This window comes from Marmota monax, unplaced genomic scaffold, assembly GCF_021218885.2.
Source record: "Marmota monax isolate L192 unplaced genomic scaffold, Marmota_monax_Labrador192_F-V1.1 WCK01_AAM20220418_F8-fsc00199, whole genome shotgun sequence".
NCBI classification, from domain to species: Eukaryota; Metazoa; Chordata; class Mammalia; order Rodentia; family Sciuridae; genus Marmota; species Marmota monax.
Window position 1 is genome coordinate 2,060,185 of NW_026694340.1, and position 24,462 is coordinate 2,084,646.

The window sequence follows — 24,462 nt, forward strand, 5'->3', positions numbered from 1 at the left end:
TTCAGCTCCCATCCAAAGGATGGGTTCCTTAGCAAACTAGTTTGCACTGCATTCCTGAGTGGCCTTAGACCACAGGAAACAGAGAGATGCATGTAAAATAGGCCCACTTCCATCAGCTATCTCCCCAGAATCAGAAGGCACAGCCTGAACATGAGTACAGGCATTTCCCACAGAGCCTTTACTCAGCTGAGCAGAGAGAGTGAAAGATAAATGCTCACACTCATCTTTACCATGAAGATCAAAGGAACTGGAATACAGAGCCACCACTCTGACCTTTCCAGATACACAGAGATTCTGCCTCCTACCCTTGAGGTCTTACGATACTGCAGGACAAGGCTTAGAAAACCACCAAAAAAAAAAGTCAGAAATCTGGTCAAACACAGAGATTTAAGAGGCACCTTGTCTTTATAGATTGATGAGATCCTCTCTACCAGCATGACAAGACTAGAAGAGTAATTATCTTATCTGATTTATAGATACCAACACAGGGAAACAAGGAAAATGAAGAAACAGGAGACATATTTCCAACAAAAGAAAACTCTCCAAAAATCAACCCAAATGAAGTGGAGATAAATGATTTACCTGACAGGGAATTTAAAATAATGGTCATAAAAAATGATCACCAATACCAAAAGAGCAATGTGAGGAAAAACTGAGAATTTCAGCAAAAAAGATATAAAATGTTCCAAAGAGAAATCATAGATCTGAAGAATAACTGATCTGGAAAATTCAACAGAGGATTTTAATAGCTAATCAGATCAAGCAAACAATAGGTCACTAGATATCATCCAATATGAGGAACAGAAATAAAAAAGAGTAAAGACAGTTAATAGACACGGGATGACCTATCTATTATTGGCAGGCCCAAAAAAGAAAGGAACAAAATACATTTTTAAAGAAATAATGGCAGAAATAGAAAATAAGAATAAACCTAAAGGATATTATTTTGAGTGAAATAAGCCAGACAGAGAGAGACAAATACTGTATAAACTCATTTATATATGAAATCAAAGTCAAACTCATAGATGTAAAGGCAGAAATGTGGTTACCAGAGCCTGGGGGGTCAGGAGTGGTATAGCTGACAAAAGGGAAGATATTGGTCAATGGGTATAAAGCTATAGTTAGTAGGGACAAGTTCAGGTGCTCTATGGCACAGCGAGGTGACTATAGCTAATAATAATGTATTATATATTTCAAAATAACAATAAGAGCATTTTGTATGTTCTCACTTCAAAGAAATGATAAAAATATGAGTTGATAGAATATCAATTACCCCAATTTGATCATTTCACAAGGTAAACATATCAAAACATTACATGGTACCATAAATATATAAAATTATTTGCCACTTAAAAATAAAACTCAAGCCAGGCATGGAGGTGCACGTCTGTAATCCCAATGGCTCAGGAGGCTGAGACAAGTTCACAAGTTCAAAGCCAACTTCAGCAAAAGCAAGTCACTAAGCAACTCAGTGAGACCTTGTCTCTAAATAAAATACAAAATAGGGCTGGTGATGTGGTTCAGTGGTCATGTACCCCTAAATTCAATCCCCAGTACACCCAAAATAATAAAGAGTAATAAAAACTCAATAATAATAATATTTACAACCAACTAAGGGTTCATATATAAAAAAAAGGACTCTCCCAAACTAATAAGAAAAAGATAGGGCTGGGGATATGGCTTGGTGGTAGAGTGCTTGCCTAGCATGCACAAGGCCTTGGGTTCAATCCCCAGCACTACCACACACAAAAAGAGGAGGAGGGATATACCTCAATAAAAAATAAATTACAAACAAGCATTTCACAAAAGAGGACAGCCAAATATCTAATAAACATATGAAAAAAAAATAATCACTATGATTATTTATCAAGGAAAAGCAAAGTCAAACCACTATCCCTCAGATAGGTCACGAATAATGTCAAGCCTCAGCAAGGAACTGTTCCCTTTAAAACAATAGGAAACTCATACAGTGCTAGGGGTTGTTACAATCATTTTAGAAAATTGTTTGGCATTAGCTATTCAAGTTGAACACATACATTCAACAACTGAACCTTCTAAGTATATGGCTACAAAGCCACAAAAATGTGAGAATATTCCTAATAGTATTATCCATAATTGTTTGAAACTAGAAACAATTCAAATGTCCATCAACAGTAAACTAGATAAGCATATGGCAGTATATGTTTCACAACACATACAATACAGCAAAGAAAATGGACTGCAGCCACCCACGGAACTAATATGATGAATCTCACAATCCTAATGTTGAATGAGAGAAGCCAGTAGTACAAAAGTACATAACACATACTGCATGATTCAATTTATGAGAATTTACAAACTATACCAGATGATGGGGTTTAGGGATATTTACTTCCATGGTAAATCTAAAAAGAAATACAAGGGCTGGGCATGGTGGCACACACCTGTAAGCCATGCAACTCTGGAAGCTGAGGCAGGAAGACTGCAAGTTGAGGCCAATCTCAGCAACTTAGTGAGACCCTAAGCAACTAAGCAAGAGCCTGTCTCAAAATTTATTTATTTTTTTTTTAAAGGGATGGGATTGGGCTTGGGTTGTGGATCAGCGGTAGAGCACTCTCCTAGCATGGGTGAGGCACTGGGTTCTATCCTCAGCACCACATGAAGATAAATAAATAAAGCTATTGGGTCCATCTACAACTAAAAAATATTTTTAAAAAGGGGTCATGTACCCTAAATTCAAAAAAGGGGGGAACTGGGATTATGGCTCAAAAGCACCCAAGTTTGGTCCATAACTTCCAAAAAGAAAAAAAAAAAAGTTGGAGGTGGATAGAAGGGAGTAATTGCCATAAATTAAAAATGATAGCTCCCTGTGGAGGCAGGGTGAAGACAGTGCTTTAGTGCTTGGGCAGAGGGTTTGGGGTACCAGCAAAGTTCCAGTTCTCTACCTGGACAGTAGTTACACAAGTATTTGCTTCATAATAAAATGTTAGGCTGTATACTGATTTTATTGGGTTTTTTTTTTGTTTGGTTTGGTTTTGTTTTGAGGCAAGGTCTTGGTAAGTTGCTAAGATTAGCTTCGAACGTATAATCCTCCTATCTCAGCCTCCTGAGTCACTAGGATTACAGGCATGTGCCATCAATGCCCAGCTGATTTTATGTATTTCCTTATGATGTGTTATGTCATAATCATAATAAAAGAAATTTTTAAAGAAAGGAAAAGAGAACATACCTAAATTATTGAGGACCTTTAGTAATATTTTCTTCTCACATTTCTTTAGCTGTCTTGTGTTCTAGAGCAATAGGGAATCGGGAGCCTTATCTAAACAAAACAAAACAAAAACTATCTACTCCCCCTAACAGACCTGGAAGGTCATAAATCACCAATTTTAAAAGTAGGAAATGAGTAACAAAAAGCTCAATCAAGGTCATCCAGCCCCTGCCCTACTCCACACCCATCCTTTCCCTGCTTTTCTCCTTAGGTCTGTATTTCTAAAGACCAAGGAGAAGCAACATGGGCCAAGCCAACTTTAGCCCCAATAAGGCCCAAAATGTTTGTTATCCCTTGAGAACCCTGACCCTTCCTCACTCCCAAGGAAATGGCAGGAAATATGTTTGGCCTCTTTCTAGAGGCCACAGAATGGCCTGGGGAAGACTCTGAGCCTTGGGGTCAGGCCCAGAATGGGAATCCTGACCTCTGAGATTCTAGGGCCCACCACAGCTCTAACCTGCTCCAAGACACTGCTTCCCATGGAAGGGTCTCAGGTGTCAGTACACCCAACCCTCATGCCTGCAAGAGAGGACATCCAGGAAGTAAAGGAGTTCCCAGCAGAGAAATTAGGCAGTTGAAGGTTTCAGTGCAGAGATATTAGAGTGACAGATAAAGACTTCCTAAGTAGGAAGGAAGGGCTTTTAAATCTCGAGCTTCATTACTGATAGAAAACAAATCAAGGATTATTTTCAGAAGGAGCTGAAAGAGATATAAACTTAAGAGCTCATTCAGTAGAAGCTGTTGCTTATCCAAAATCAAATCCCTTGAGTTACTTAAGCTGCCTAGACAGAACGTCATGAGATCAGGCTCCTGACATGAGTCAGAAATGGTCCTCATTCCATTCTAGAATCTGTCCAAGCAACTTCCCTTCCTCATGTCAAAGTGAAAACACAGGTGAACAAAATCCTACTGTAAAAATTACAGCCAAGGCTGTGCTGGATCAGGCCAAATAGACCTCAAACCTCAGGGTAGCTTTCTTCTGTTGACTTGGAAAACATCTTGCCCTCAGAAGACAAGATGGAACAGCTTCAGGTAGAGCCCATGAGAGAGACAACTGTTAGAGCAGCAAACCAGCTAAGGCAGAAGTGCAATCATCATACACACACAGCAGGGGCGGAGAGAGGTAGAAGGCCTGGCAGCTGTGTCAGCAGCAACCTTGACCTCGACAGGCAGCAACTGCTCTAACCAAGACCTGGTATTTGGGGGAAAGGGTGACAATTCATAGCCAGTGTTGGTTTCAGCTTCAAGTAGAAATGTGGATGTGCAGATAATGACTGATCAGGCTACATCCTGGCTCTCAAGCCCTAAGAGCCGTTGTGTCCAGTTTGTTAGCATAAACTATATACTATGTGATCCTCTGCAGAGTTGGGCTATCTTACTTTTTCTTCCTTTCTCAAACATTGCACTGAATATCTTAGAAAGTGCCAGGCACAGTGTTGAATTGGGGGTAGGAAGACAGCAACAGCTACTTCCTATTCTCAAGAGACTCTGGGGCAAACAACATGCTCCCCAAAGAGCTTACACTCATCCCGAGTTTACACCTAAAATAAAGAAACCCTCATCGAGACATGCCTGCATGCCAGCCTATACAAATGCTAAATGTCTATTTCTGTCTTTCAAGTTTCAATACATTCCTTTTCAGTTAAGACACAGATGGGAGCTAAAGGGTGACTTATGCCATCAGTATCAACACTGAGTACAGCTTCTGGTCTATCCAGAAGAAGGGAGCAGATCATACACACATGAATAACATACATAAATGCTGTAAGGTTCAAATGTGGGTCTTCAGTCCTTTGTCCAGCAGATGCCTCTGTGACTCCAATAACATTTTTAATTAATGTATAATCTGAAGCTCCAAAAGTCAAATGCTGCTTGATGGCAGCACTGGAACTTGAGTGACAAAGACTGGGAAGTACCTAGGAGATCTAGATCCACTAAAGGGGGATGAGCCTCCAAGTTGAAAAGGCTCCCATCCCAGACAATAGGGAGTCCAGGATGCTAGGAAGAGCACATTGAGCAGGTCCTTTCCTTTGCCATCCTACTTTGTTTCAGTTTCAATTTTATTGGAAATTGGAGCTAAATAAGGATTTAAAATATAGGTGGCGTTCTTATAGACAAAGTTCTACAGCTAAGAGGGAATGATAGCAAGCGGATCAAGTTTGTTTCCTCTCCCAGACAGCACTGACCTCTGTCACCACATTACTACTAAAATGAAACACAATTATAAAATCCTGGAATTATATCTTGGATTTATTTTTTAAAATCTTATTCAAAATATTAAATAGTACGATTTCAAATATGAAAAAAACTACTGCAATAAAACAGTTTGGGTGTATTTCCATCGTGCTTCCTTTCCTCATTGGGGCAGTCAAGTGTCCAGCCAAGAGGAAGGATGGACGGTGCTGCTTCTTCTCTCTCTACACAAAGCACATGAATGTGGCTCGCCCGGGCCTTGTTTAACACATAGTAGAGGTGATGCTTTCTGAAAAGTTGTAGTGACACTTGTAAGTCAAACATGGTTCAAATCACTTATTTACATACTGATCAATTCTTTGTGATAGAAAGACAGACTCAAAGGAAATACAGTAAATAACTTCCAGTTGCTATAAAAAATAAACAAACAAGAAATAATTTCAAATAATTACAAATAATTTCATTTTTTTTTAATATATTTATTTATGTATTTATTTTTTAGTTTTCGGCAGACACAACATCTTTGTTTGTATGTGGTGCTGAGGATCGAACCCGGGCCGCACGCATGCCAGGCGAGCGCGCTACCACTTGAGCCACATCCCCAGCCCAATTACAAATAATTTCATTCAGGCATAATTTTAATTTGAAAGACTGAGATACAGTCTTATTTAAGTGACAATGGGCCCTAAAATTTACTCAAACTTACTATACAATAAAAACCAAAATGAACAAATGATATAATTTTAAACTCTGCCCACTGCTTGAAATTTTTGAGGAACCTGTGGTTCAATCAACTGCTAACTAAAAGTAATTCTTCGTCTATTTAACATTTTACCAATTTCTACCTGTAATTTAATTCAATAATTCAAACCAAAAAATGATATCTATATAATATTTTATCTACAATCACTGAAAATTCAGTCTCTTCTGCCAGAATTTTTAGACACATTTAATATGCTACCTAAAACTGTAGTGGGATTGAGCAGTCTCATTATCTTAAACTGTATTTTAATTGCCTAAAATACACAAAGCAATTTTCTGTAGAGAAAAAAGTGTGTTACTTGAATGCAAAGTACTATTACAAATACCCTTGCATATTTTGGCTTGGGACCGCAAAGTAATGTGTCTTTAAAAAATAGTACCTGGATGGCAGAGAATGACTCTAAGTCAATAGTACTAACTATGTTAGAATTTAGTTACAAGTCTGGGATCTTTAAAAGTAGCATTACTTCCAGAACAAGTACAATGAATGGAAAATAACAAAAACTACCAGTGTAAATGTAAGGTAATGCTTAACTCACATTTCAGACAACACCTGATTTAATTCAGCTCTAAAAATGTAGATTTAAAAATCACATACTCCCTGTTTGTGACATTCAATTTCCAAAGCACCAAGGCAAAAGAGAGACATGCGCCTCTCATTTAAGTACCAACTGCCTATGGCAAACAACTGCACAATATCATATAAAAAGTCAAGCAAATAAAATTATATAATGAGCAAACTCAAATCACAGTGCTTTAAAAAATATAATCATTGGTAATCTTCAGAGAAGGCATGGCCTCATTAACGTTCTGGTCTAGACGATGATATTCCACTGTTTTGGAACAAAGGCCATCACGCCATTTCCTGCTTTGAACTAGGAGGAAAATCTGGAATAAAAAAGAAAATTAATTAGATGTACAAAAGAGAAAAAAGATATAGTAAAAGTTTTTATAACAAGTGAAATCTCTCTCTCTTCAGTTCCCAAAACTAAAATATCAACAATAAAAAAGGCTATTTTGTTTTTTCATCTTATAAACAAGGTCAGACAGTGCTTCTCAGATGTCAATGGACACAGGAGTGACTCTGATTCTGGGGCTCTATTTTTAGCCTGAATTAGGAGCTGAGATGGAGCCCAGTAGCCTACTTTTTCACAAGTCCATTAGGAGTTATAACAAAGATAGTCCAGCACCAAACATTAGGGTACAATATCACTAGCATTCAAAAATCTGTCTATCTACAAATTCAAAGCCAGTGATAGGTCAGTAATGACAAATAACCTGAGGGTTAGTTTGTTTGCTATTTTCTTTCTTTTTGGGGGGCCGGGGGGTGGGGTAGGGATGGTAACCAGAGATTAAACTCTGGGGCACTTGGTCACTGAGCCACATCCCCAGCCCTATTTTGTATTTTATTTAGAGAAGGATCTCACTGAGTTGCTTATCGCCTCACTTTTTTGCTTGCTGAGGCTGGCTTTAATCCTCCTGCCTCAGCCTCCTAATCCACTGGAATTACAGGCATTTACCACCACGATCGGCTTTCTTTGCTACTTTCTATCATTAGATTAACTGATTCTCAAAGTTATAAGCATTTTGAAATTGTCTGGCCCAATTTTGTCATTTCTTGGATAAGAAAATGAAGCTCAGAATAGGAAGATGACTTTCCAGGAATTAAAAGCAATAGTCAAGAACTGAGATTTCCTGACCATTAGTATTAAAAAGGAAATTCTGTGTTTGATCTCTCTTTGAGTATTCTGAAAAGCTCAACTCTTCAGCCTTTATGTATGGTACAGAGATGCACTCTTATATTAAATCACCCAGCCAGTGTTTTAGCATAGAAATGTTTGTTACAATATTATTTATGAACCAAAAATTGGAAATCATCTAAATGTCCAATAGGAAAATGGCTGAATCAATTATACAGCTATCAAACAATGTTTTTAAAGAATATTAATATTATAGAAAATGGTCAGGATTTGTTAGGCAAAAAGCAAGATAAAAAAATATATAAAATTCATTTAAAATTTATACACATGTATGTATGAATTATATATACACTTATAGATCAGAAATATTCCAAAATGTTAATACCCTTGGATAATAGCTTGAATTTTATTTTCTAAACTCATGTTTTCTGAATTTCCTAAAATAAACATTAAATACTTTTAGAGCCAGTGTGAGTACTATTTAAAAAAAAAAAAGATTATAAAATCATAGTACTCACAACTGAGATATCAATGCTAAATGACGACATAAAAATTTAAAAAAAAAAATTTTTTGTAACATGTTACAACAGCAACTCAGGAAGCTGAGGCAGGAAAATCACAAATTTGAGACCAGCTGTGGTAACTTATTAAGATCCATTTCAGGGGCTGGGGATTTGGCTCAAGCGGTAGTGCGCTCGCCTGGCATGTGTGCGGCCCTGGGTTCGAGCCTCAGCACCACATACAAACAAAGATGTTGTGTCCACCGAAAACTAAAAATTAAATATTAAAAAAATTCTCTCTCTCTCTCTCTCTCTCTCTTAAAAAAAAAAAGATCCATTTCAGCCAGGCATTTAGCACACACCTATAATCCCAGCAGCTTCAGAGGCTGAGGCAGGAGATTCACAAATTCAAAGACAGCCTCAGCAACTTAGGCCCTAAGCAACTTAGCAAGATCCTGTCTCTAAATAAAATATTTTTAAAGGGGCCAGGGTTAAGCACCCCTGGGTTCAATCCCCAGTACCAAAAAAAAAAAAACCACCCTGTCTCAAAATGAAAAATAAAAAGGACTGGGGATAAGGCTCAGTGATATGGCACCCATGGGTTCAATACCTAGTACTGAAGAGGAAAAAAACAAACAAAAAAATATTGACCTTGCGTTTTACTCATTAAGAAATAATTTGACACCTTTTTTTTAAGAAACACATACAAGTATTCTGTCTGTAGTTTGTTAAAATACACCACAGATTTACAAATCAATTAGACAGCTTGATATTTTACCAATTTAAACTAAAATATAATTGATAAGAAATATAACTGAGCTAATAATACACAACGAGGCTGAAAAATCCCCCAAACTTACCTTCCTTTTATTGTGATATGTAACATAAACAATTGCAATACAGAAAGCAAAAAAAATAAGATGAAAAAAGAAATGGCTGTCTTCCTCTTCAACATTTGAGGATGGGGCCTTAAAAGATTTCACTGACTGTTCAATTTCCATGTAACCCCTGTTTTCTTCTAAAGTCTCATCGGACTCATCCCTGGGGCTGGTGGTCCAGTCATAGTCTGGTTCTACATAATCTCCATTGTCCATAGTGTCTTTGGCTGTAGATGGAGAACTATTCAATGAGAGAAGATCCTCCTCCTCCATGCTCGGATCTTCATTGTTATCAGCTTCCTCTTGGGACAGAGAAGTGGTAGGGGAGGGATGGGGGGCTGCAGATGCTCTTCTACTTTTCTCTGTACTGGTTGCAGGAGGGAGAGTGGTACTGATATGGGAAATAGAAGATTTGATCAGGTTTTCTTGTGTTACAGCTTTCATATTTGAAGTAGAAATATGTGAGCTTTGTACAGTTTGGTCCGGTGATTCTGTTAGTGAAAGAGCTGAAATAAATGAAGAAAGCCATTACCTTGAAATCTCCAACTCATCTCTACCAAGCTAAAAGCAATATTTAGTTCAATTTTTAATTAAGCATTACCCTCTGCTAAATTCTTATAACTTTCTCTCAAGAACTAGTTATTAAGTCTCAATAGCCAGCAATCAGTTATATTTCTTTTAAGTTAATTATTCATCAGGTAAAACAATTGCTTTGCTGGGTAGTAACAATTTAAGTAGCATAATGAACCCACTGTGGCATAGCCCACCACTGAAAGAAAACAGTGGGATCTGACTTTAGGTCAGATGAAAAAGTCCACATACAGCCCTTACCCATTCCTGCTAGCTTCCGTTCAGGGAGAGGCTAGACTTCAGTAATCTTTGTCCAGGCTCCACCCTATCCCCAGAACAGAGAGCTGGCTAATCATGGGTCAAGAAGTCACAAAAAAGATATGTAATTTGGAAACTTAATACTTGTAATATAACTAATTTAAGAGAAGATATGAGCAAGCTGTCCAGCATTCCTAAGTGACACTTGAACTGGAAGACTCCCTCATTCAGAGTTTTTAAAGTACCCACAGAAGAAAGAAAGGGAAAAGTCATAAAGGACAAAAATTAGAAACTGGAACTTGAAAGCTCAGTGACAGCTTTGTTAGACTATGATAATGACTGGGGAAGGGGCAGGATCTGTAACTCAGTGATAAAAGCACTTTCCTAGTATGTGTGAGGCCCAGAGTTCAATGTTCAGCACCTCACAAACACACCAAAAAAAAAAATATTTACAGCCTGGCGCAGTGGCACACACCTGCAATCCCAGTGACTCAGGGGGCTGAGGCAAAAGGATCCCAAGTTTGAGGTCAGCCTCAGCAATTTAGTGAGGCCCTAAGCAAATCAGCAAAACCCTACCTAAAAATAAAAAAAGGCCTGAGAGTGTAGCTCAGTAGAGTACCCCTGGATTCAATCCCCATATGAAAAGAAGAAGAAAACAAAAAGTATTTACAAAGACTGGAGGAGGCAATCTAGGTATAGGAAATGATATCTAGTAGACACCAATTCTCAGTTCCCTGTGGTGCTACCTACTCAGCATGGTTTAGAAAATTATTTATGTAAGTAACTATATAACAAGAAGTATTAATAGAGGCAGATTCAACTGAGGAATTCCTGTTGAAATTAACCAGTGTTTCTAATACATAACTGAATGTAGAATTTGTTGAAGACCTTCGAGGACATCTATTATGCTTTTTTTTTTTTTTAAAGAGAGAGAGAGAGAGAATTTTAATATTTATTTTTTTTAGTTTTTGGCGGATACAACATCTTTGTTTGTAAGTGGTGCTGAGGATCTAACCAGGGCCACACGCATGCCAGGTGAGCGCACTACCGCTTGAGCCACATCCCCAGCCCTATTATGCTTTTTTTTTTAAAAAAAAGGCTTGTGGGATATAAATATATTTAGATAATATTTTAAAGCCTATCAAATTAAAATAAAATATTTTATGGGGATAAGATTAAACCAAGCCACACTAGGCCTTTCACAAACGTGTGCATGTACAGACAATCCTTTATGTGAATATATTTGTTTACTTAATACAGTTGATATCTATTTCATGTAGCTGGTTTCAGCTAGGATGAATAGTATCTCCCAAGAAAATAATTTAATAAATTATTTTAAAAAGATTAGGGCTGATGGATGTAACTCAGTTATAGAGCATTTGCCTAGTATGTATGTGCAAGGTCCTGGATTGGATCGACAGCACTGAAAAAAGTAAAAAAAATAAAATGATAGTAGCCAGACATGGTGATACAGACCTATAATCCCAGCTACTCAGGAGGCTGAAGCAGGAAGATCGAAAAGTTTAAGGTTAGCCTGGGCAACATAACAAGACCCTATCTAAAAATAAAATTTTTATTTTTTTTATTGATTTTAATTTTTAAATACATGACAGCGGAATGCATTACAATTCTTTTTTTTAATATTTTTTAATATTTATTTTTTTAGTTTTCAGCAGACACAACATCTTTGTTTGTATGTGGTGCTGAGGATCGAACCTGGGCCACACGCATGCCAGGCGAGCGCGCTACCGCTTGAGCCACATCCCCAGCCCTACAATTCTTATTACACATATAGAGCACAATTTTTCATATCTCTGTTTGTATATAAAGTATGTTCACACCAATTCATGTCTTCATACATGTACTTTGGATAATGATGTCCATCACATTCCACCATCATTGCTAACCCCCTGCCCCTTCACTTCCCCTCCCACCCCTCAACCTATCTACAGTTCATCTTTTCCTCCCATGCTCCCCCTCCCTACTCCACTATGAGTCAGACTCCTTATATCAGAGAAAACATTTGGCATTTGTTTTTTGGGGATTGGCTAATCACTTAGCATTATCTTATCCAACTCCATGATTTTATCCTCTTTTATTGCTGAGTAATATTCCATTATGTATATATGCCACATTTTTTTAATCCATTCATCTATTGAAGGGCATCTAGGTTGGTTCCACAGTTTAGCTATTGTGAATTGTGCTGCTATAAACATTGATGTGGCTGTGTCCCTGTAGTATGCTGTTTTTAAGACCTTTGGGTATAGACCGAGGAGAATAGCTGGGTCAAATGATGGTTCCATTCCCAGTTTTCCAACAAATCTCCATACTGCTTTCCATATTGGCTGCACCAATTTGCAGTCCCACCAGCAAGTGTGCCTTTTCCCCCTACATCCTTGCCAACACTTATTGTTGTTTGTCTTCATAATAGCTGCCATTCTGACTGGAGTGAGATGATATCTTAGAGGAGTTTTGATTTGCATTTCTCTAATTGCTAGAGATGATGAACATTTTTTTCATATATTTGTTGATTGATTATATGTCATCTTCTGAGAAATGTCTGTTCATGTCCTTGGCCCATTTATTGATTGGGTTATTTGTAGGTTTTTTTTTTGGGGGGGGGAGGGGGGTGCCTAGCTTTAAAAGGGGGATGGGAATATAGTTCAGTGGTCATGTACTTGCCTAGCATGTGTGATGCCCTACATTCAACCCCCCGTGCTACAAAAATAAAAATAAAGAAAGAAAATAAAAAATTAAACTCTCTTAAAACATTCTCAGTTATTGGGTTCCTTGAAATTGTTTACTAGAAGAAAAGAAAAATAGGGGCTGAGGCTGTAGCTCAGTGGTAGAGCACTTGTCTTGCATGCGTGAGACCCTGGGTTCAATTCCCAGCACCACATAAAAATAAACAAATAAAGATATTGTGCCATCTACAACTAAAAAATATATTTAAAAAAAGAAAGAAAAGAAAAATAGGACCTCTTGCAGAGTACACAATTCAAAAACTATTAAACAGGGACTTCTAAAAAGAATTTTTACATTCATCACTTCAACTTAGTTAAGTTCAGGTTATACATTACTATTTCTATAATGCATTTAACTTTTGTCCCAAAGTATAGCCAGTCATGTTTTTAAATAAAATTAAAAATTCAAATAACTGAGAGCCAAGTAATTAACCATGACTTTCAAAACAATTGTTATTCTACATCTGACTTTTTGGATACTCATTTATGTCTAAAGAACACAAGCTGATACCTGGGGGAATGATTATAAAGAAAGTCTCCATGGAGCACTCTAGAATTCACAATCCTCAGCAGATCTCTCCTTCCATCCTCCATTCTCTTGGTATAACTAAAACCTAACAGTCCCTTAAAGACACACTAGCCCTACAACCCTTTTAATTAATAATTTATTCTCCCACCATCCTTGTACCACAGATTCTGCCTCATACAGATTAGACCATTCCCTCCATAAGCTCCACAAGCTGTGAGTCTCATATCTTCAGCTATCACTCACTTTTGTCAGGTTGTGTCCTCTAATTTTTAATGATTTCAGCTCCTGGCTCTTAAAGTTTAATACAAGACAAGTACTCTTGTCTTGATTTCAACATCTTTAACCTCCCCTCTTCTGATAAGCTAGCCCTCCCTCCTTACATTAGTCTCTCTTGCCCATGGTCATTATCTCTTATCACAACTCTTCCATCAACTATTTCATGCATTCTACTTGCTGACACAGCCTCCTATCCTTTCAGCTCATCCCCTGGTATTCTCAATCCATCAAGACTACTACTCTCTGATCCTCACACTTTTCACCCATCCTTGGCCTCCACCAAACCCCACCAATACATACTCTTCGCTTTTTTAACCAAGATTCAATTCTGTGATCAGCCATTACAATCCCTGCCCTACATCCACAGCCCCTTCCCTTCCCTCTTACTCATTTTGACTCATTCATTTGGTGAGGCAAAATCTACCCCTCATTAAATCAAGCTTTCCGACAATTCACCAAGGGCATCAAGCAGCTGAACATGGCTGGAAATAAATACATACTTGCTACTGTTTTCATTTGAAATTCAAAACCAAAAATTCAGATTGTTTAAAGATATATAAAGATATTATATACTGTATTTCTGGTCCATTTGCCCTCCTCCCCTCTTAGGATGCAATTCACATTTTCCTCTATCAAATTTCCAACACCTTCTCTGTTACTCTCATTTTCAACTGACATCACTTCCTAACTTCTCAGTGAAAAATGAAGCCATCAGAAGGGAACTTTTGTGAACTGGACCCATATGCCTGCTTGACATCTCCCCTCAGATGTCTGACATTCAAATTAACAGGTTCAAAATGGATTATCACTGGTTTACAGGAAGACAGATGTACTCTTCTTCCCTATTTCTCCCACTAAGAACCACTAAAACCTTTGAACATTATATACATATAATGAAAGAAGACTCTGAAAGGTGGAAAGAACAAGGCAGGACAGTTACAAGACTCAGAACCTAAGAAATGACATGGTAGTGACTTCCCCGGTACTATAGCTTGGATCTGTAATGTTCCCCAAAGGTCCATATGTTAAAGGCTTGGTGCCCAGCTTGGCAGTATTGAGAGGTGGTAGAAACTTTAAGACGTAGGACCTACTGGGAGGTCAGATCACTGGGAGCTCCCTTGAAGGGGATCATGGATGCCAAGCTCTTCCCTTCTCCCCAGTCTTTGCTCCTCCTCAGCTTTGCTTCCCAGCCATGAGGTACACAGTTTTGCTTTACTATGAGCTCCTGCCATGATGTGCCACAACAGAGCCAAAACAATGGGGCCAACCAATCATGAAGTGAAACTTCTAGAACTGTGACTCAAAGTAAATCTTTTCTTTTTAAAAGCTCAACATCTCGTATTTGTTAGAGTGATGAAAAAGTGGACTCACAGTCCTAAATTTTCTTTTTATCTCATGTATCCCAAACTGGCAGATAAAGAAGCAAGCAACCTGAAAACAAGAAGGGGTATTGTTATGGTTTAGATATGGTGTCCCCCAAAAGCTCATCTGTGAGACAACGCAAGAAGGTTGGGAGGAGAAATGATTGGGTTATAGCTTTAGCCTAATCAATGAGTTAATCCCTAATGGGATTAATTGAAGGGTAGGTTGTGGCTAGAGGGGGGTGGGAACTGGAGAATGGCTTTGGTGTATATATTTTGTATCTAGAGAATGGACTCTCTCTCTGCTTCTTGATCACCATAATGTGAACCTCTTCCCTCTGCCACACACTCCACCATGATGTTCAGCCTCATATTGAGCCCCAAGAAATGGAGCCAGCCTTCTATGGACCAAGACCTCTGAAACTGTGAGCCCTCAAATAATCTCTTCCTCCTCTATTAATTGTGCTGGTCAGGTCCTTTAGTCACAGCAGCAAAAAAGCTGACTAAAACAGGTACTGACAGAATTGTCCCCTAAGAGGCTACTTTCTCTAGCCAAAAGATCAGGAAAGAATAACAGGTACCCTCTTCCCCTCCCCAATGGAACAGTGCCAGAAGAAAACGAATATACAGTCAAGATTTCAACCATCATCAAACAATAACAAGGCCACGCCCACAATTATGTCAGTGCAGACGCTGAGGGAAGCCAGAATCCTACCCCCACCCAAGAAAAACAAGGAGACCACCACTATTTAGGTGTCAACAGCAAGCAAATGTAAATAACAAGATTTGTACCCCTACACAGCAGTAATGTGTGTGCAGCAACCCCTGCCACAGCAGTGTTAAAAAAAAAAAAAAAAACTGAAAGAGAAAGATTAAATAAGTCCCATAGGATAGTACAAAAAAGTCCAGGTTTCAATCCAAAATCATCTGTCATGCCAAGAACCAGGAAGATGTCAAGCTATATGAAAAACACAATCAACAGATGCTACCAGAGCTAGCCACAGTGGTACACTCTGTAATCCCTGTTACTCAGAAGGCTGAGGCAGGAGGATCCCAAATCAGAGGCCAGCCTAGACAACTTAACAAGAACCTATCTCAATCAATCAATCAATCAATCAATAAAGCCTGGGATGTAGCTCAGTGGCAGATTGTTCCTAGATTCACTCCCCAGAATCAAATGAATAAATAAGATGCTCAGGAGGTGAATTTAAGAGCAGAATGAAGGCAGTCAGGAGAAAAAAAAAAAAAACAGTGAACTGAAAGAATAACAGAAATTATCCAGGCTGTAGAAACAGACTATAGAAAAACAAACAGAACCTCAAAGACCTGAGGGGCAAAAACGAAAAAACCTAGCATGTATTAGATCAGAAAGAGAGGAGAAAAAGGGTTAAACCAGATACTGAGGCCAGGGATGTAACTCAGTTGGTAGAGCATGGGCTTAGCATGTGTATGGCCCTGAGTTCAATCCCCAGTATTACAAAAAAAAAAAAGACAAAACATTTTAATAAAAGAAGAAGCTGGATAGGTGGCTAGGTGGCAGACACCTGTAATCCCAATGACTCAGGAGCTTGAGGCAGGAGATTGCAAATTTGAAGTGAGTCTCATTAATTGACTGAGACTCTGACTCAAAATTTAAAAGGGCTGAGGATGTCGACCAGTAGAAGAGCAGTCCCCAGTTCAACTAGGAAGAGATGGAGAGAGGAAGGGAGGAAAAGAAAAAGAAAAATTTTTCAAACATTTGGAAACTAAACAATACACTTTTTTTTTTCTGCCAGTACTGGAGATTGAACTCATGAGGGCAAGGGCTCTGCCATTCAGCCACAGCCACAACTGTGTTAGCATCTACTGATTTGTGTTTCATATACCTTGACATCTTCCTGGTTCTTGGTATGAGAGATGATTTTGCTCCCCACACTTTTTTTTTGAGATAAGGTCTTGCTAAGGCTGGCCTGAAATTTGTGATCCACCTGCATCAGCCTTCCCAGTAGTTGAGATTACAGGCATAAACCACAATGTTTATCTTAAACAACATACTTCTATGCAATTTATAAATCAAAGAGAAAGTCTCAAGGGGAAAAAAAGCATTGAGCTGAATGCAAATGAAAATATAACATGTCAAGGTATGTGAGATACAGCTAAAGCAATGACAAGGAAATTTATACCACTAAAAGCATATAAAAAATAAAAGCATATAAAAGAGGGACTGTCTTAAAACAATCATGTAAGCTCCTATCTCAATAACCAAGAAGAGACAAACTCAAAATCCAGAAAGCAAATAATAAAGATAATATAAAATTGAAAACAGGAAAATACTAAAAATCAATGAAACAAAGAGTTGGTTCTTTGAAAAGATAAAGATTAGAAAAACTGACAAATCCCTACCAAGAAAGACAAAATAAAATGAGAAAAAAGACATAAATTATCAACATCAGAAATTAACAAGGGATATAAGTCAGATACAACAGACATCAAATAAAAAATAATCATGAATTACACCACACACATAAATATGACAACTTGTATGACACAGACAAAGTTCTTGGAAAGCACAAACTACCACAATTCACCTACTATGAAATATATCATTTGATTAGCCCTATAAATATTAAGGAAATAGAATTCTTAACTTAAAGCTCCTAAGAAATAAATCTCCAGGCCCAGATGGTTTCATCAATTTCTACCACACATTTAAACAAGAATCAATACCAATTCTACACAATCTCTTCCAGAGAATTAAAAAAAAAAAAAAAAAATACTTATCAATTCATTTTATAAAGCTAACCAAAAAAAAAAAAAAAAGAAAAACAAAACATATTAATAAAAGAAGAAGCTGGCTAGGTGGCAGACACCTGTAATCCCAATGATTCAGAAGCTTGAGGCAGGAGATTGCAAAAAAATACTTATCAATTCATTTTTTTTTAATTTTTTACTTATTTTTTAGTTTTTGGCGGACACAACATCTTTGTTTGTATGTGGTGCTGAGGATCGAACCCAGGCCACATGCATGCCAGGCAAGCGTACCACCGCTTGAGCCACATCCCCAGCGCCTCAATTCATTTTTTAAAGCTAACCAAAAAAAGAAAGACAAAACATATTAATAAAAGAAGAATTTGGCTAGGTACCAAAACCAAACACCTTACGGAAAAAGGAAACTACAGATTGATATCTCTTGTGAATATACATGAAAAAATCCTTAACAAATATTAGCAAATAAAAATCTGCAATATAAATGCTATATTTTGGAGGTTGAATGGTGCCCAAAGGCCCATGTGTTAAAGATTTGGTTTGGGTCCCAGTGTTGTACTATTAAGAAGCTGTGGAACCTCTACAGGTAAAGACTTGTGGAAGATCCTTAGGTTATTGGGGGCATGCTCTCAAAGGAGAATTTTGGACCCTTGACTCTTCCTCTTCCTCTTCCTGCTTCCTGTTTGATGTTTGCCCCTCCATATATTTCCACTATGATGACAGTCCTCACCAGTGACCCAAAGCCATAAGACCACACAATCTTCCAATGGAACCTCCAGAATCATAAGTCAAATAAACCACACTCTATATAAGTTAATAGTCTCAGGTATTTCATTATAGTAACATGAAGCTGACTAGTACAATAAAAATCAATTAAAAGATCTGGGGCTGTAGCTCAATGGTAGAGATCATACTTAGCATACATAGGCCCTAGGTTTCATCCCAGGACCACCAGAATACAAAAATTAAAAGTATAGACCAGGAATAATGAAGTTTATTCTTGAGATGCAAGACTGGTTCAATATTATTAAAGCAATCAATGTAATCTACTATTTTAGATACAAAAATTAACTAAAAATAGCTGGGCACAGTGTTGTATCCTGAGGTAGAGGCAGGAGGATTGCAAGTTCAAGGCTAGCCTGGACAACTTAGTAAGACCCTGTCTTAAAACAAACAAACAAAAAAAAAATTTAAAAAGGACTAAGGCTATAGCTCCATGGTAGGGCACCTGCCTGATATGTATGACAAGTTCAATCTTCAGCACCAAAAATTAAAACTAAAAATAAGTCACATATTGAAACATAAAACTATGAATCCTTTAGAAAAAATACGAGACAATCTTTGAAATTTAGGGTTAGAAAAAACAATCCAGTCCCAAAATAGCCAAAAGACATTAAGAGACATTTCACAAAAGAGAATACACAGATGGCAAATAAGCATATAAAAATATAATAAGCCATTAGGAAAATGCAAATCAAAACTACAATGAGATATCATTACACCTCTATCAGAATGGCTAAAATGAAACATAAGAACACCACCAAAAGTGGTGAGGATGCAGAGAAACCAGATCACTCATATGTTGCTGGTGTGAATATAAAATAGAACAGAGGCTCTGGGAAACAATCTGGCAGTTTCTTAAAAAAAAAAAAAAACTAAATATATAACTATCATATGAATCAAAATTATACGCGAAGGCATTTATTCCAGAAAAATGAAAACTTATGTTCAGACAGAAATCAGTACACAAATGTTTACAGCAGCTTTATTCATAATAGCCAGAAACTGGAAACAACCAGACATCCTTCAACAGATGGATCATTAAAGTATAATATATTCATACTATGGAATACTAATCAGCAATAAAAAGGAACAAACTATTGACACATACTACAACCTAGATGAATCTCCAGAGAATTGTGTAAGTGAAAAAAGCCAATCCAATGGTTATATACTACATGATTACATTTATATAAGACTCCCAAAATGATACCATTATGGAAATGGAAAACAAATTTATGGTTGCCAGAAGTTCTGGAGAGGGTGGAGCAGAAAGGAAGAGGGGTGACCTCAGAGGGGCAACAAGTGGCAATGGAAATACCCTTGATTGGAAATGCCAATGGAAATCTTGACTATATCAATGTCAATATCCTGCACGTGATATTATACTACAGTTTTGCAAGATGCTACAACTTCAGAAAACCGAGTAAAGGGTATGGAAAATCTCTATAATTATTTCTTACAACCGCTAATTATCTCAAAAAAAAAATAAAGAAATGAATATCTAAACCCCACTCCAAAAAATTAAAAAAAAAAAAAAAAAACCACCTTGCTGTACCCACAGTCTCCATCTCAAATAATGGAACTCCATCATTCTATTTATTCAATCCAAAAACCCTGGAGTTGTCATTTTCTTAACACCTCACATCCAATCTGTTACTATACCTTTAAAATTTGAAGACTTTTCACCTGTCCACTGCTACTGTCTACTCCAAGCCTCACCTGGATTATTACAATAGCTTCCTAACTGATCTGGCTCCTTCCACCCTAACCCATGCTGTCCACACTCAACAAGATAGCCTGTAAAATTTAAATTGGATGAGGTCACTCTTCTACTTAAAAAACCCTCCAGGGGCTCTCCCTTTCTCTCAAAAACCAAAGTCTATATAATAGTGCAAAAGATCTGGCCTGGTTAACTCACTCTCAGTGTCACTTGCTAATCTCCCTACCTGTTCCACCCCCACCACTTATTTAGCAAGTAGTAGGCATTTAATGTTTATTGAATGTGCTCTTCATCCAATTCTCACCACCAACTACACATGGCATCCCAAGTAGTGTCTCTACACCTACCCCTGCTCCTGAAAAGCCCAGGAAACACTACCTGCTCTAAAAATACCTTTAATATTACCCTTACTAATGATGTAACTTCAATACCTAGCACCAAGTAGGAGCAGAATGTGTATTGTTCAAGAAATAAAAACTTAAAAGTAATACACAAATACCACACAGGAAAATAACTAAGAATTCATCTGATACATTTGATCCAAAGTAAATCAACTTCCTTGACCTCTTATCCTTCAAATCAGAGAAGCTGATCCAGTTAGCTATTAAGAATTTTCAGAACAGAGACAACTCCTGCTTTATGGATTTAATTGCTTAGCTTCTACAAACATACACGTTACTCTAGGTGTCTAAATCTTCCATTTCTATCCTTTCCTAATTGGTATTACCTCTTTAGCTAAAACTTAACATTTTAAAAATAGGACTTTTTAAATTTTTCTTCTTTAATTTTTTCTTTTTTAAAAAAAAATGACTTAAAATAAAATCATATTGGCATTTTTCAAACTTGAGAATGAAGAAGACCCTGAGAACTCACTCACATGCTGGTTTAAGAAAACTTGCATTAAAAATTAAATGTATTGGGGCTGGGGTTGTGGCTCAGCAGTAGAGCACTCACCTAGCATGTGCAAGGTCATGGGTTCAAACCTCAGCACCACATAAAGATAAATAAACAAAATAAAGGTATTGTTTCCAACTACAATTTAAAAAAATAAATATTTAAAAAAATAAATAAATGTATTACAGATTAAATTAAGGTGATCATTAGGGAACAAAGATAGCAAATGTAGAAAAGCAGGCACTTTTGAAACAGCTCAGCAAGGCTTGAACATAAGCTGGTCATCCAGTGATACAAAATGAGTATTTTTTTTTTTTAGATTTTATCAAAACAAAAACATAAAACTTATGAATTCCTACACACTTCCAAGAATACACCAAGCACTGAAATTTTAAGAAATCTACTATGAAACAAATTTAAATAAACCTAATATGGTAACTTTCTGTAGGCTTATTTGAAATTTGAAACCCAACACATTCTAGATTTAAATTTTTTTATTATAAGAGTGATTACATTGACATTATTCCACATAAGGCATGCTTGCAAAAAAATACTTACATTACCCCAAACTTTATAAATGCTACACTACTGCAATGGAGCTTCTATAAAAAAACATATATGTTCATTTTCATTAAAGTTATTTTCAGTAGGAAATAATCTGAATTTATAACATTCAAAATAGGTATAAATAAAGACAATTTTAAAAGATAAAGATTCCGGGGCTGGGGATGTGGCTCCAGCGGTAGCGCGCTTGCCTGGCATGCGTGCAGCCCGGGTTCGATCCTCAGCACCACATACAAACAAAGATGTTGTGTCTGCCGAAAACTGAAAAATAAATATTAAAAATGCTCTCTTTCTCTCTCTCTCTCACTCTCTCTTTAAAAAAAAAAAAAAAAAAGTGGCTCAAGCGGTAACGCGCTCGCCTGGCATGCGCGAGGCATTGGGTTTGATCCTCAGAACCACATACAAACAAAGATGTTGTGTCCACTGAAAACTGAAAAATAAATATTAAAAAATTCTCTCTCTCTCTCTCTCTCTCTCCTCTCTCTTTAAAAAAAAAAAAAGATAAAGATTCCCTAAAATCTTTAATATGGTTACAGCAATATTTAAGTACTCTAAGAAATAAAAACAGAGACAAAAGGACACCTTAATACTTCACAGTCCCCCTCATTTGCCCCTCTCCCCCAACACAAGATTTTCAACCAAAAAATCTATTTCTGTAACTACTTCCTTGCTATACAGACTTCTTAATCATTCCAGCTGGAAATACAGATATTTAAATGTCATTTTGTTCTAAGATAATCAAATGATCCAAACAATTATGCTACTCAAATACTTTAGGAACAGAAATACCAACATTAACCAGGGAAATCCTCCTTACATTTTACTAATGATGAAAGGGCCTTGGGAAAATGGATCACAATGACCACAGTCCTTCCCCTCAGACTTGCAAACAACTCTGGGAAGGCAATGTATTGTACTACCTTCAGTGTTTTTGAGGAAATATGTACCCAAAGCACTGTAGTAAAATGTATGGCTGGATGTTCACGATTGGCAAAGGAATAAATCTATACAGCATCATGGAGGGGGTGTGGTGGAGGAGGCCCATTTACCTCATGTCAGGGAAGGGAAAGAGAGAGAGGAAAAAAAGATAGGAGTTCCACAGTTCTCTTTAAGGGCGCCCCCCACTGGCATAACTTCCTCTAACAAGGTGCTCAAGAGGGCCAGGGCAAGCCCCTTGCTGCCTCCCACATGGCGGGGTACCATGCTTCCAATAAGAGGGTTTAAAACATTTTTTCACACTATTTTTCATCTGAAAACTCAAAAAAAAAAAAAAAAGACTTTGGAAGAAAAGGACTGTGTCTTGGACTGAAAGAAAATCGAGACTACTGAACAAGATACTGCTAAATCATTCTAAATTCTTACTAGTGGATTTTTCCCCACTAAGTCTCAATCTTATCTACAAGGTAACGTCTGCAAAGAAGAAATCCTTTCTCTCTCAAATCCATTAAATTGAGGCAGTGTTGTCCTGGATAACCCAAGATACAGAGAAGGGGACCACAGTTTACAGATAATTTTTTATCTTTTTTTTTTTTTTTTTTTTTTTGGTACTGGGGATTGAACTCAAGGACTGAGCCACATCCCCAGCCCTATTTTGTATTTTATGAGTTGCTTAGTGCCTCGCTTTTGCTAAGGCTGCCTTTGAACTTGTGATCCTCCTGCATCAGCCTCCTGAGCCTGGTTCCCAACCTTTTTTCTTTTTTCTTTCTTTTCTCTCTCTCTCTCTCTTCTCTCTCTCTCTCTTTCTCTCTCTCTCTCTTTTCTCTCTCTCTCTCTCTCTCTCTCTCTCTCTCTCTAATTCATTCATTCATTCACTAGTTCAGTTCGTCCAGTCACTGGGTCACTGATCACTCATGGGAGGGGGGGGGGGAAGATTTTCCTTCCAGGACCCTGCTACGTCCCCGCCCCGCCCTCCTACACACACACACACTTTGGGACCCTCCATAGACACCACACCCCGCAACCCCGAGCCCCTTTCGAGACCCAACTCCCCATTCCAAAGAACTGTGGAAACCCGACAGTCGCCACTCCTTGTGACAGTCCGTTCTTCAAGATTGTGAACCACACCACCACTCCCCCGCTCCCCGCCCATCTACACTCTTCTCCCAGCTCCCGGGCGTCTGCATTTCTCAGCCGCACTTCTGAGGCCCTGGAAGACTCCACCGTCTTGGACCCCACCATGTGCCCCCTTCTACGCTGGGCAGACTCTGCCTCAACTAGACACCGTCTGCTCTGGACACTTGGAAGTCCTTTCCCCTGGCCCAGTCTGTCTCCAGACCCGCGCCCAGGCCCTCACCTCCTTCCCTCACCCGCCCTGCCGTCACGCCCCGTTTACCAGTGGACATGGCGGACGCCAGCAGGAGCACGAGGACCAGTGTCCACGCCAGCCCTCCGGGGGTCTGAATGCCGGGCCCGGGAAGCAGTTTCGCTTGCGAGGCCCTCCTCATCCTCCGCAAGGCAGCTGCGGCCATAAAGGTCTTGGCCGGGAGCCTGCGCTGTTGCTAGGCTTACGTCATGACGTCAGACCTTGCGTAAGGCAGCGCGGTCCTAGGCATCTACGTCCCAGCGCGATGACGTAGCATCTGGAAACAGGAATAAGGAGGAAAGGTGGTGGGAATTGCCTCTTGGGCATAGCTCTGCGCTCCCGCGCGTGTTACGAATGTGGTGAGGAAGGTGCTAAAGAGGGCCAGGCAAGCCCCTCGCTGCCTTCCGTTTGTCGGGGTACCATGCTTCCAATAAGA

At 38.3% G+C, this 24,462-nt stretch overlaps 1 protein-coding gene across 1 annotated transcript; it reads right to left on the reverse strand.

The window, feature by feature from the left end:
* Positions 1-5,476: 5,476 nt before the first annotated feature.
* CUNH5orf15 (chromosome unknown C5orf15 homolog) lies at positions 5,477-24,234 on the reverse strand. Its single transcript, XM_046467580.2, has 3 exons — positions 24,057-24,234; positions 9,263-9,786; positions 5,477-7,090 (listed from the first exon to the last, which is right to left on the reverse strand). Exons 1-3 carry the CDS (start codon positions 24,190-24,192, stop codon positions 6,959-6,961), a joined length of 792 nt encoding a protein of 263 aa, XP_046323536.1. The 5' UTR covers positions 24,193-24,234; the 3' UTR covers positions 5,477-6,958.
* Between the last annotated feature and the right edge of the window lie 228 nt (positions 24,235-24,462).

Bases quoted from the DNA above. Each gene is read 5' to 3' on its own strand.
- CUNH5orf15 (XM_046467580.2), bottom strand. From the start codon at position 24,192: ATGGCCGCAGCTGCCTTGCGGAGGATGAGGAGGGCCTCGCAAGCGAAA. The intron at 9,787-24,056 runs GTAAACGGGGCG...CATTTATTTCAG, and splicing joins GGCGTCCGCCATGTCCACTG to CTCTTTCACTAACAGAATCA. The intron at 7,091-9,262 runs GTAAGTTTGGGG...TTTTTATTCCAG, and splicing joins CATATCACAATAAAAGGAAG to ATTTTCCTCCTAGTTCAAAG.